Here is a 13,639-nt window from a genome sequence, read left to right on the forward strand (position 1 = left end):
AAATAAGAGAAAAGTAGAGAATGAATTGCAGAGAAAGTAGAGAATGAATTGCAGAGATACTTCAGGTTAAACATTGAATGCTGCAGTCATCAATAACAGAGGAATTGTTGCTATGGAAACAGCTGGTTTTGACCTCATTCCCAATAGGCTAATCATGGTAATTTGCATAAGCAATGAATATATAGTGATGAATGTATGGCCAGTGTCGTTCACATATCTTGTAAGCAGTTTCGTATACATCTTCAATCTGCAAAAGACCGTGTTCGCTATCAAGCCTTACTTGGATCATGATTTTGCTAGTTGATAGTAGCAATGTAGTAAAAGCTTGATTTGTGAGGATTTGCCACCCCATTTCGCAGCATCCGATGTTTATCTGTACTCAAAGAAAATAGAGCAACTTGAAGTCTAGTCATGAAAATTTTATCTAAAAGAAACGAATTCTAAAAAAGAAAAGAAAGGGCTGACTAGTAATTAGCGGTGTTTGACTTCGGTTTGGTTCGAGATTTGTCTAGAAAACAAAACCAAATCAAAATTTTAGTACGATTTTGATTCGATTTTCATTGTTTCGGTTTTAATTCTGTAAGATTCTCGGTTCTTCGGTTTTGGTTCTGTTCGGTATGGTTTCGGTTTGATTCTCAATTTTTCAAACAATTTTATATAATTATTTCCTTAAAAAATCATACTTGAATTAGCATTTAAGTTTTGAAATGGGTTATTAATACATAATATATCATATAATATATCTGTAATACCCCGATTTTTTTTTGAAATTCTATTTTCTTAAATTTAAAATATTATTTTAATAAAATATAATATCTTATTGATTTAATTTTAGTGTTTCAATATTTTTACAATTATTAAAATTATTATTAGCATTATTATTAAAGTTTAGTTTGAATGTATTAAACATTTTGGACCGACTTGAATACACCTAAAAAGTTCAAGGACTGAACGTGTATTTAAAAGTAAAAAAAAAAAAAAAACAGAATTTTCCAAAAAGGCAGCAGACCCCCCCCTCCCCTCCCCTCCCCCTCTCTCTATCTCTTCTCCTCGTGTCCCCACCCCTACCTCACCCTTTCTTTCTTTTCTTTCTCAGAGACTGGCCAGGGGTAACACTGGCTAGTCACCTCCACCTGCCCATCACTCATCGGCGATCGTGGGGGGACTAGAATGGTGAAGAACAGGGGGGGTTTGGGTCTTAACGGGTGTGCACAATAGCATTTTTCCAAGCGCGATTTCGATAGTTTTCAATAACGGATAGGGGTGTTTTTGGTGGCATTGAAAAGCTTATTCCGATAGTTTTTTTTTTATACCAATTTTGTGGCAAATAGTTGTCGGAGGAAAAAGTTATGAAGAAGAGAAGTTTCGAGTTTTTCAAGATTTCTGATCAAATCTATGACAACGATCCAATACCATTGATAGACTCAGAGCGACGAAACCTTTGAGATGGGATCAACCCCGCTCTAAAGTCCAGATCGCTTTGTGAGATTTTCAACCTTTTTTGACACCTATAAATTAAAAATAATTATATGATAATTATCAATACGTTTTGGGATTCATTTAGGTACAATCGGATTCACAATAGCTCACGGGCACTCGGGACTGAGTTTCCAGCCCGGTCTAAGTGTCTGACAGGTTGTCTTGAAAAGGGGTTGTATTTAAAGTTGTTCTTAATACGCGTTTCAGATAATAGAATTTGCAAAGGTAATCTTTAACTTAAATTATATAGTTTGTGTTTTGATTAAGTTAGCTAGTTAAATCTGTAAAATATTCTTAGTTTAGAAAAATGACTTTAATTAATATAAGGACGATGTGGAGGACCTCCAAAAATATTTTCATAATTTTTGAAGTGCTGAAAATAAATATTTGAACTGTAGAGGAGTTAGGGATTCGAGTTGGAGTTTGGAGGATTGGACTTAAATTAGGATTCTTGTTGGCCCCAGATGGGCATTATAATTATTGTTGTAGGCCTGAGGCCCTGCGTGTTATTGTTTGTTCATTTTTCTTACAGGGGAGTTAGGTCCAATTATAGGGAAAACTCTGCTGAAATTTCGACTTAACTTTAAGATTTATTTTGATTCTATAACTTGAATTAATTATTTAATTTTGTTATTTTTTGATGGAGATCAGTGTGTATGTTTAGGTGATCTGTGACAGCCGTCTTCTCCTTCCACACGGACCAGCTGCAGTCCAGTTGACTAGTTTATGAGTTAGATATTAATTATTTTTATAATTTCAATATTAATTATATAGCTGGCATGCTCATGCACTCTATAAATATTTAATTATGCACATAAATAGTTAATATATTAGGGGTATTTTTTGTTGCTACATATTTAATTATTATTATTTGTTATGATTGTCGCTCTGTGTGTGTTGGAGTGAGCATGGTGTGGATATAGATGTGGTAGGACAGGTAGTCGCAGCTGGAACTTGACTCTCACTGGGGCCCGATCTTTATATATATAGATAAGTCGATGTGAGTACGGCTTTAAGTTGATCTCGTTGAACCCCGCACTTGGATTATTAAGCGAAAGTCTGGCTTGAATTGACCTCGCTGGCAAGTATTGGATTAAGAGAGCTGTATAGGAGATCAGCTCCCATATATATATATATATATATATATATATATATATATATTGATGTGATACATTAGGTGTGTGAGTAGCTCCAAATTAACTTCTAGTGCGAATATTGAATGAATTATTTATTTTATGTGTTGGATGTGCATTTTTATGTTATGATTGCACTAGTTTTAGATAGTTATATAAATTGCATCTATAATCAATATCTAAACTCTCTGAGTCGAACCTTTATTCCTGTTCAAATATTTTTCCCAGGTTGCAGGAGGAGCGAGTTTATTTCTTCGAGTTTAACCTACACTTTTCTCCACAGGTCGTGTTTCTTAGTTAATAGTTTATTGTATTTATTTATTTATTTAATAACTGAAACTCGGCTGTGATATTGATTTATGAATGCATTGTACGAATTAATGAAAAATTTATAATATTAAAAAGTTTGCATGTGATGGGTATTAGAGTTGAGTTTGGCTCCCCTAATTTTGATTTTCTGATAGTTTTTGGGTTGAGTCGGCCTAAATAAATTTATAATATTTTATTTTATTTGCATGTTGGGCCTTAATTTTGATCCTGGTTATGAGTTTGGGAATAGTGAGACTTACTACGAGCCTCGAGGTTTTAATGCCAGTCCAGGTCTTGGTGCCGGTCCGGCTCGTGGAATCGAGTCATGACAATATCTTTTATTTATTTCTAAATTATATAATCTTTAACTATAAAGTGCATATATAATTTAGAGTTAAATATATTATATAATATAATAGTATAAGTATATCATATAATAAACATTTTAACTATTTATTAATCAGATAATATTTAACTATAAGATACAAATATAATTAAAAATTAATATATATATATATAGAGAGAGAGAGAAGATAATAGTATATTTATAATTAACAATTATAAGGTAATTTAATGTATTTGTAACTAAAATTATTAAGAAAATATTAAAAACTAAAATATAATATTAAGTTATATTTAGTTTATAATTATGTATACATATATAAATATATATAATTATATTGAATGTATGTAATACATCTAAAAAAATATATGCATAAATTCAATTATCGGTTCAATTCTGTTTCAATACGGTTTCAGTTCGGTTTCGGTATTATTCCGGTTCAATTCTTAGTGAAAAACCAGAACCTAACAAAAGTATCAAAATAACCGATTCCTATCAGTTCGGTACGGTTCTTCAGTTCAGTTCGGTTCCCCGAGAACTCTGCACAACCCTACTAAGGGTTGTTTGGTTTAACTGTTAAATACAGCTGATAGCTATTACTGTTAGCTAATAGTTGATAACTGGTAGTTAATAATAGCTGATTTATGTTAAGTGTTTGATAAAACTATGTTTAGCTGCTGCTATTGATATGTGAAATGACCAATAAGAATATATATTATATAATTTATTTTATTATTAAAATAAATATAAAATTATAAATTTATTATATTATATTATTTATTTTATTATTAAATTAAATATACAATTATTAAATTAATATATTATATCATTTATTTTATTATTAAATTAAATATACAATTATTAAATTAATATATTATATCATTTATTATATTATTAAAATAAAAATATAATTATTAATCTATTATATTATATTATTTATTTTATTATTGAAATAAGAAAATAATTAAATTTTTTAAAAAATAATTAAATAATTTAAAAAATATAGATAAAATAATAAAGTAATTATTATTGTTGATAAAGAAAAAACTTATAATTAATTTTAAGTTTTTAGATATAAATAAATATTTTATATTTTATGTTATTAATAAAAAATATTTTAACAAAATTGAAATGTGTTAATTAAAATGTTAAAATTATAAATAAAAAATATAAAAGTATTAATAATATTAATTTTTGAATTAAATAAAAAAGAATAATATGATCAAAATTAAAAATAAAATCAAATAAGCTATCAGATGATGAGAAACAACTCTAAAAATAGAGCCGATACAAACTATAGCTGATGGGTATCATATTAACTACCCATCAGCTATCAGCTTTATTTTTTAAAACTTACACCAAAGTCTATCAACTATCAGCTGCACCCAACAGCTGAACCAAACTCCCCCTAAATAATACCAGACTGTTGGATCTTGAATGAATGTGAAAAAAGACTCATCTTGTCTCATTGATATGCTTGAAATTAATTTCTATGTAAGGGATGTGAGAAATTTTGTGCCAGTATTCCCCTTTCACTTGTTGACAGTTTTGCTCCAATAAAGGACAATAGCAAATAAATAAGGAAGAAAGAGAGGAAGGCAGCCCCTCTTCTGTCATTAATTGGAGCTTTGGGCAGCCTGAAATGCCCAATTGTCGAAGAGAGGTAAGGTGTTGAAGGCACTTGCAGTCCAGAGATATCAGATTTTGAAGACCCCAGATTTCAAGGGAGGTTAGAGTGGATGGTAGCAGCTTATCTTTTGGGAAGGATTCAACATCTTCACACATACCAATACTGAAGTGAGAAACAGAAGGAAGCATTTGCAAATCCGACTGTATGAGGCCAGCAATAAGTTTGTTGCAACTTTCAATCTCAAGTGATTCTAACTTGGAGGGCAAGTCCCCCTCTGGAAACAACTCAAGTTTTGGACAATTACCTTTTTCCGGATTTACAAGGGAAGGGAGGCTGGAAGCATCCTTTCAGGCAGCAAATTCAAATTGGAGCAACCCCATAACTGGAGAGATGTTAAATTTGGGGTGGCTAACCCTCCTTTTGGAAAAGAAATAAAATTTGGGCATTCCCAAATTTTCAAGGAATTAAGAGCTGTGAGATTCCCTTGAGTGGTCTTAGGTGCAAAAAGGGCATTGAGATTTGGACATCTGCTTAAAGAAAGACCCTTTATCTTGGGGAACAATAAGTGGAAGCACTTGAGAGAATCACAATTTATGATGATTTCTTCTAAATTACTGGATAAACCACTCATTTGCTTCACTCCCTCTATCAGGAAATCTAAGAAGCCAAATCCGTCAGCTTTAAGACTGTATAGCCCAAAAGGCAATATCTCTAACAGAAAGCCACGTAAATCATACTTTAATTGTACTTCTAGGATGGCTGAAGTCCTTGGAAGTGAAACTAGAAGTTGGGGACATCTGCTAATCTCAAGTGTTGTTAATGAAGGAAGGTTACTTGGCAGGGCTGTTATCAGAACGGGACATTCACTTTACGTATCGCTTTTGGAGGAGAGGGAAAGCTCCACCTTCATTTCTGCCATTCATGCCATTGCAGCATCCCTTCAAACCTTAAAATTCTGAGGGATCCAAATGGATTCACTGAGGATGTACAACTCCCATAAAACTCAGGGCCAAGAACCACAACTGCATCAAATGATGTGATAGTGAGGTCTTGTTGAGAAACCAACTGCCCAGGTGGTGGTAAGGAGGAGCAGTATTTGCATCCGCTTGGAGTCAACGATACTAAGTTTGAGAAAGAAGAGTCTCCTACCCAATCTGGGAATCTTGCACCCCCATAACCCGCATGAGAAGGCATTCCCCATTTGTATGAGGCTCTAACTGCAGAAGTACACTCTTTTCATGCTCTGAATTCTCATTTTCACCAGTCCGTCTCAACTCCAATCTTTTAAGGTGCTTTTTATAATTCAAATCGGCTTCCGAAGCATCTTCACCATAAACGATGTTTTGCAGATTCCGTATACAAAGTGCTCCCTGTAGACATTGAAGCTCTCCCAACTCTGCAATGCTAGACCCACTTTGCTTTCTCAAAATGAAATCAGTTAATTGTTGGAGCTTTTTTAGTTTCCCCAAATGCGGTGGCATCTCTTGCAATTTTGTATTTCCAATGTCAAGATTGACATAAGTTGACTAATCTAGCAGTGTTGGCTGGCAACTCAACAAGGTATAAGCACCAATATAAGATCAAGGTCTGCAAATTGTACAAATTACACATGGAATCAGGCAATCTCTGGATTGCTGTTCCAACAAGATCTAGGAATCGCAAATGCTTCAAGTGGCCAATTGAATCTGGCAACACAACAAAGTATACGCAGTCATGCAAGATCAATGTTTGCAAATAGTACAATGTACTCACAGGATCTGGTAGTCTTTTTATGTATGATCTCGAGAGATTCAAATATCCTAAATGTTTCAAATCAATAATTGAATCAGGCAACCTAAATGTATTAGTATAATCAGACAACGAAAGCACCCAAAGAAGCTCCAGTGTTGGTAATAAATCATACATTACCTTGTTATCAATGCATTTAGGCTGCCACCGCCTTGACCACTCAACAGGTAAGAAGGTGTGCAAATGTTGAGCTTCATAGATGCTCTCAAATTTCTTAAAAGCATCATATTCAGTTCTTGCATATGATAAATGTCGAGTCCTTTTAGTAATCTTGCATGAACTGTCACCCTCCAACCTGACGCAAAACTCTCTTGAAGCAAACTTAGCTAAGTAATTTATGAGGTCATGCATAACGAAGCCCGATCGATCCCCACTCAATTGTTGAAAAAATGACTTTGCCACAAGAACATGAAAGTACTCATCAGCTATATCTTCTACCTCCCTATTTCCTGTTGTTTGGACTACAAAACCTTCTGCCATCCATAAAAGGACTAATTCCTCCCTTCGAAATACATAATCTTTAGGAAATAGAGCACAATAAACAAAGCACTGTTTTAGATGCGATGGGAGGTAATAATAGCTCAATCTTAATGCTGGAAGAATGTTTTCCTCAGACAAATCCCATATGTCACTCTTCAGTATCTTCTCCCATTCATCTCTATCTCTTTTAGAGCGCAGTACATCTCCATGTGTTTTTGCAGCAAAAGGTAAACCTTTGCACTTTTTGACTATGTCTCCACCAATCACTTCTAAATCCGAATGCACTTTTGGAATTTCCATCATCAAAAGAAAGTTTCGCAAATAAGGACAAGCAATCATCATCAGTTAATTCCTTGAGATGGTGAGTTGGAACTGTACGCATAACTGATGCCATATTTGGTGTTGTAACAACAATCTTACTTCCTTGTGCCGCAGATTTCAAAGGTCTCATCAATATGTCCCAGCTATCATATTTATCATTCCAAACATCATCCAAAACGATCAAAACCTTTCTCCCCATCAATGTCATGCCGAGCTCGAGTTGCAGCAGATTTGGAGTCTTGTCATGACAAGACAATTCAGTAACCTCCTTGGCAATACATTTAGACACCTCCTTAAGAATATCCTTTGTTACCTTAAAAACATCGAAATCCTCAGAAACACAGACCCATGCTTTGAGATCAAAGCACTCCTGTACTCTGCTATCACTATAGACCAGCTGGGCAAGGGTTGTTTTACCAACCCCACCCATACACACAATAGGAATAACACCAAGATTACTCCCATTTGCATCACTGGACAGTAGCAGCTTAATTATGGCTTCCTTGTCATCACTCCTACCATAAACAACAGATTCATCAACCAGAGAAGTGGTTGGTATTTTTTGTGATGATGGTTTCTCCCCAATACCCTCACTCAAACCAAGGACATCTTTTTGTTTTACTAAATATTCTAGTCTCTCAAGAATAACTTAACTTTTCTTCCATACCCTTTCTAAACGGATTATGAGGAGAAAAAATGCCTCACCTTTTGTCTTCCAGACCCAGCTTCCACTCCCAATCGCAGAGCTTCGAAAGCAATCTCATCCAAAAAGTCATCAGCTTCATAGACAGCATCTTTAAGCTCATTAAGTCTGCTTCTTCTCTGCATCATCAAGCACTCCATTCACAGATATCATAGTTGTCTTCAACTTCTTGAGCAATGAATCATAAAGCTTTCGACCCTTGAAGGAATCAAGAACCTCACGAGAAGCCATCCTCTCGAACAGAACCTGAAGGAAAGCGGAGAGCAATGACCCTCGCACCAACGCTTCTCCTCCTTGCAAAGGACGTAACTTTGAAGAAAGAACCGATCAAATAATTAAGATGAAGTGAAGTGAACAAGAACAAGAGATAAGAGGGCTTGTAAATTTGTGATTGTGGATCAATGATCTCAGACTCCGACCCCAGATATCTTTTAGATTTGACCAGGGTTGAAACGAATAAATAAATATCCCCAATGAAACCTTACTCTAGTTGTAAAGGTTGAAAAGTTAAAACATTAAAACATCTCATATTTAATTTCCATATTTGTTCATTTATCAAATATACTAATAAAATAGTTTAATTCTAATTTATATAATTAATTGAAATATAGATTTCTAATAGCCTCTTTGTATGATAAATTAATAACATCAATTGACTGATTGTAATCAGAAATGAAACTATTCTTGGCATCCTTGGATTTTGAGGAAGGCTTCTGATAAGCAGTAATAACACAAAAAGTGCCACAAAGTACAAGAAACTTTCAAAAGAGAAATAAAAATGTACACAAATGAAACAAAAAAATCAAAATAAGAGAAACGATGAGAATGAATGGCAGAGATACATCAGATTAAATTTGTAATGAAGAAACTGTTAAGGTTACTGGCTGTAAACTAGGTGGGCGGTATGCATTGCTGGCCTGCTCATAATTCACTTTCAGCTGACCATTCTTCTGATCTAGCTCATCATGTTTACTAGCATCCTGATCAATCACACACAGTAGATAGGACAAAAAAAAAGGCTCGTTAACAGCAGAAAACATTTTCTTCATTTCCTTCATTTCGTAAACATACAACTGCATAACACCTGAACAACTTAATATATACATGAACTCAAAATTATGGCACAAAATGAAGCACTGAAGATATCCAATGTACCTGAATAGAGTAATGGCAAAATGTAGGAAGAAAACGGATCTTGCAGTACTCGTTGAATGCTATAGTCATCAATAAGAGAGGAATTGTTGCTATGGAAGCTGCTGGTTTTGACTTCAGTCCAAATAGGCCAATCATGGTAATTTGCATAAGGATTATAGCGATGAATATATAGTGATGAATGTACGGCCAATATCGTCCACATGTCTCATAAACGGTTTCATATACATCTTCAATCTGAAAAAGACCATGTTTCATAAATAAAAACTTGGTGAGAAGGCAAATTGGCTACCTTAACAAGGAAATTATTGCAGTCTAAGATGGAACATAAGTAAAACCACAATTTGCACCTCAAATATAAGGAAAATTTTTCATCCTTGTAGAAAATTAGAAATGCATGATAGGTCACAAAGATGCTTAAACTTGCATATACAGGTGAGGAAAAGAGAAAAACTCCTACTTTCTTGTCACTTTTATTCTAATTATTTCCTCAGTTCTAAGTAAATCAATTCAACATGGTATCAGAATTAAAGCAGCTTGAGAAAAAGGAAAAAGCTGCAAGGGAAATATTTATATTATAAGAAAACTAACCTGGTTGACATAAACCATGTAGCCTAGACAGAAGTAGCCAACGAGCAATGGCAGCAGAAAAGGTGAGACAACTGCATATACCATGCCAATCAGTATTGATAGGGAGACAGAAGGGATGATTCTATAATAGGGTAGTGAATAAAGATAAGGATTCTCGTCCTTCCCTCGGCCACATGTATGTAAAACTATAGAATCCCATAAGAACAAGGCAGGCTGAAGGATCTCCAACGAAAATCCTGATAGCCCATCTGTCAAGATGTATGTCATAAAGAAATCAGCCTGAAATGCCAATAAATAAGAAGTCAAGCCAGTAATACCAAAAGTAGTTTCATTTTATTTTAGTAATGCCTTTATGTATCACATTTCAACAATATCTGAATATCAGCTGAGATATAAATTAAAGAAGGCCCAGATAAATAATGTGCAATAATATAGAGCCTTACTTGGGCAGAGACAGCACTAGCAAGATGACTAGGATAGTTCTTAGGATGAGAGACATATTCTCCAATTTCATCAAGTAAGGACCCTGATATCAAGCTCAAAAAGAATACATTTCCCACTAGAAAATAGAAAACCATATTGCAAGCTTCTATCTCTGCCTTGCTTTTTGAGATGGAACCACCTCTTTGAGCAATGCCAAGCATTGCAAGGGGAACAATATATAAAAATCCTCTCAGAACAGCACTTGGAAGAAAACCTGTCAGGATGGAGCTTACTCCTGGTCTATTGTGGAAGCAGTATGTCAGAAGAAAAACTCCTCAAATGAGTTCATATGATCAAATAAGCTTCTACTAATTGTACTAATGATATATAAATTAAAACAATGATTTAAGACCTACATATAGACAGGAACTGAAAAAGGCTTGCTGCTTCTCTGAATGAGCATAAAAATATATTAAAGTAATATCCATGGTACATCAAAGCCACATGCATCAAACTTCAAAGGATCACCAAAATTTTCATTTTTTAAATGAAAAAAATTTCTCAATTTATTGTTAAGTAGAATGGTCTTGCTATTTTTGGTGTTATCACAAAATAAGGAAAGAACAATTGAATTCTCAACACTAGTACATTAAGGTCCAGACGTCCAGCACATTCACCCAAAAGAAGCAGCATTAGAACAACAGTCCTTACATTAGCTCTATGGCCATGGCTGGAGGGAACCATTTCTTCAATTTCTCAAATTTAGCTATTCCTTGAACAGCTGTGACTGGGACTGCAAAGAAAATCGTAAGGAGTGACGCTAAAACAATGATTCCAATTTTGTAAAGTGGCATAAATTTAAGCGGAATTGCCAGACTCCTCCATGAGACGTCCTTTGGCTGTGGAGCCATTTCAGTGATCATTATAAGCGGATGTGAGTTCTGCTGAGATTGGGCAGCTAATGCAGCACCACATCGGGACTTGAAAGTGGCAAAGGCAACAGGCAACTCCTTCAAAACAGAAAGAACTCAGATTTATGGGAATCTAGCTTATCATTGAATATGTAATATGCAGCATGTAAAGCTTTCTGAAGTTACATGTATTGCAATTACTGATACACAGATATGAATGGGCATTCCTCCCCCATTAACTTTATGAGAAGAGCAATACAGAGAAAACAATTGGGGTATACAATCAATAGCGTTAATGCTGCATGGTTACACAATAAAGGAACACCTTTAATTTCTAAGCCTATCACATCCTAGAATTGAGCTTCTAGAAATCCCAACAAATTGATGTTAACTCATGGAACATAAATCTGGATAGCTTTCACACATTAAAGCTAATACCCTTAACATCCATATTAATTCTGTCATTAAAGTACCTTTCCTTTCAGCATATGTTCACCCTGTATCTGGCGAATCTCATGAAAAATTTCTTGAACCTTTTCCTCAAGCAGGGTAATTTTCAGAAAATCTTCTCCTGTTGTTGAGTCATTGAGTAAGCATTCTTTCCCATGCTTCTTGACTGTGGACCTCCCTCTCAATTCCTCAATCTTCTTTGTAACACATTTTGCCTGTTTCTACATGTAAAAATATCACAAAGTGGAACTCATTAAAACAAAAACAGAATGAAATGAAGATTATTACTTGCCTTATGGTAATTAAAAATTTTCAGCATCTGCTAGTTTATGTATTCAGAGAAATGGATTCACTAACTTATTAATTCACAATGAAAAAGGGGTTTAATGGGGAAAAAATAATTAGATTAGTATAAAAGGCAGAAGAATGTGGCAAAGTTCTTATCCTGAAAGGAAAGCAAAAATGACAGGAGCACCAAATGCCAAAATTGTTCAAACCTTACCAGACGATTTTCAATCTCTTTTCCATCATATAACATTTGATGGGAATGATAACTTTTAGGGTAATATTTAGAGAAGAAGTGATCGACAGAACAGTCATAACCCTTGTGTTCAAGACATAAGGGAATTTGCCGCACAAGAACAGTAAATTGATCAGGTCGATGTCTTAAGTCCCGAAGTCGTTGGATCCTTTTAACCAAAATTGCATCATATTCCTGGAAATTAAATAACTTTAAGAAGTAACACCTTCTATTAACTTATAAAAATAAGTGCATTGACCAAGAATCAATTAAAACTGAAATAATGATGCACAAATACAGTTCAGATCATATCTAAGTGGATAACAAAACAATAAACGTAGAAATAACATGATTTTTGTAATTAAAGAAAAAAAACTAAATTTATTAATTAAACCAAGAACTCACCTTATACAAAAGGTACAGTCCATAGAAAGATACAAAACACAAGCATGTGAAATGCACCCAAAGCCTATGGAAATAAAGGAAAATTGGTGAGCCAGTTGTACTCAAATCCAAGATAAATACGTCTATTGGTATACAAAACACATTGAAATTTCATTACAAAGTACAAACCACAATTGAACTATGCCTCAATTAATTAACTATAAAAAAGGATGATTCCCAAGTTCTCAATCTCAAACTGTTCTTTGTGCTGGATAAACAAGAAAAATGAAACATATAAGAACTGCCCATAGGGTATATATAGCAAATTAAACCTGTTGGAACCTCTAATAACATTAGATATGGTAAAAGAATCCATGGAAAGGGAGACCCTTGATGGCTCATCTTGGCCTCCATAATTAATAGGGAGAAGTATCACCAATCCAATAAGCGAGCAAACCGCAAAGAAATTGATACTGCAAAAGGAACCGCAAGTAAGCCTAAGTCTCAAGAAGAAAGCCTTATTCTTGAAAATGGGTTTTACATATACTAACCCGAACTTGAAGAGTCTGATGATGATGAGAGCGTCAAGACCACTGATTTGGAGGATTTCGTCTTCCGTGACTCGAAATGCCCGAGGAATCCAAGAAACAGAAGGGATGAAGCGAGAGAAAGTGAAAGAATGATCAAAAGGAATGTGGTGTCGTTTGGAGAGACGACGGGCGTAGTATATGGGGGCATTTGAAGGCTGTTTCTTGAAGATGGAGAAGAGTGAGAGAACTATCAAAGCTAGCCCAAAGTTAATGGTTGCCGATGCTATAAGGCTCCCAGGCTTCATTTTCACAGTTCTTCTTCACATACAGAGAGAGAGAGAGAGTACAAAAGCTCAACAGAGAAGAGGAGAGATTGAGGGAGAGCGCGCCAAATGTGCAAACGTGGCGGGTTTGCATGCAAAGGAGAAGTGGCAGGTGTAACTGTTTTCAGCTCGGCCAAACATGGGCTGTGGGCTGAAGAGCAAACTGAAC

At 34.7% G+C, this 13,639-nt stretch overlaps 1 protein-coding gene and 1 pseudogene across 4 annotated transcripts; both read right to left on the minus strand.

Annotated features, from left to right (window-relative positions):
* Window positions 1–4,635: 4,635 nt before the first annotated feature.
* LOC131182812 (putative disease resistance protein At3g14460) lies at window positions 4,636–8,717 on the minus strand (annotated as a pseudogene).
* A 129-nt stretch (window positions 8,718–8,846) lies between these two features.
* On the minus strand, window positions 8,847–13,630 carry LOC110660919 (CSC1-like protein At3g54510). Of its 4 annotated transcripts, none has more exons than XM_021819392.2 (10): window positions 13,169–13,630; window positions 12,950–13,090; window positions 12,639–12,702; window positions 12,216–12,428; window positions 11,737–11,928; window positions 11,064–11,362; window positions 10,373–10,652; window positions 9,930–10,208; window positions 9,342–9,575; window positions 8,847–9,166 (listed from the first exon to the last, which is right to left on the minus strand). In XM_021819392.2, exons 1-10 carry the CDS (start codon window positions 13,450–13,452, stop codon window positions 9,035–9,037), a joined length of 2,118 nt encoding a protein of 705 aa, XP_021675084.2. In that variant the 5' UTR covers window positions 13,453–13,630; the 3' UTR covers window positions 8,847–9,034. The 4 variants fall into 4 exon arrangements, with proteins under 4 accessions (XP_021675084.2, XP_021675078.2, XP_058008122.1 ...); XM_021819386.2 differs by having other exon boundaries at window positions 11,737–11,934; window positions 13,169–13,628; XM_058152139.1 differs by lacking the exon at window positions 12,216–12,428 and having other exon boundaries at window positions 13,169–13,629.
* Between the last annotated feature and the right edge of the window lie 9 nt (window positions 13,631–13,639).

The sequence above is a fragment of the Hevea brasiliensis genome, chromosome 1 (assembly GCF_030052815.1).
Source record: "Hevea brasiliensis isolate MT/VB/25A 57/8 chromosome 1, ASM3005281v1, whole genome shotgun sequence".
Lineage (NCBI taxonomy): Eukaryota > Viridiplantae > Streptophyta > Magnoliopsida > Malpighiales > Euphorbiaceae > Hevea > Hevea brasiliensis.

What these genes read in the sequence shown, in the direction of transcription:
- LOC110660919 (XM_021819386.2), bottom strand. Translation starts at nt 13,452, where the DNA reads ATGAAGCCTGGGAGCCTTATAGCATCGGCAACCATTAACTTTGGGCTA. An exon ending in GACTGTACCTTTTGTATAAG is followed by an intron (nt 12,429 to 12,638) that starts GTGAGTTCTTGG and finishes TTTAATTTCCAG; the next exon opens with GAATATGATGCAATTTTGGT. An exon ending in AAGAGATTGAAAATCGTCTG is followed by an intron (nt 11,935 to 12,215) that starts GTAAGGTTTGAA and finishes TTTTACATGTAG; the next exon opens with AAACAGGCAAAATGTGTTAC.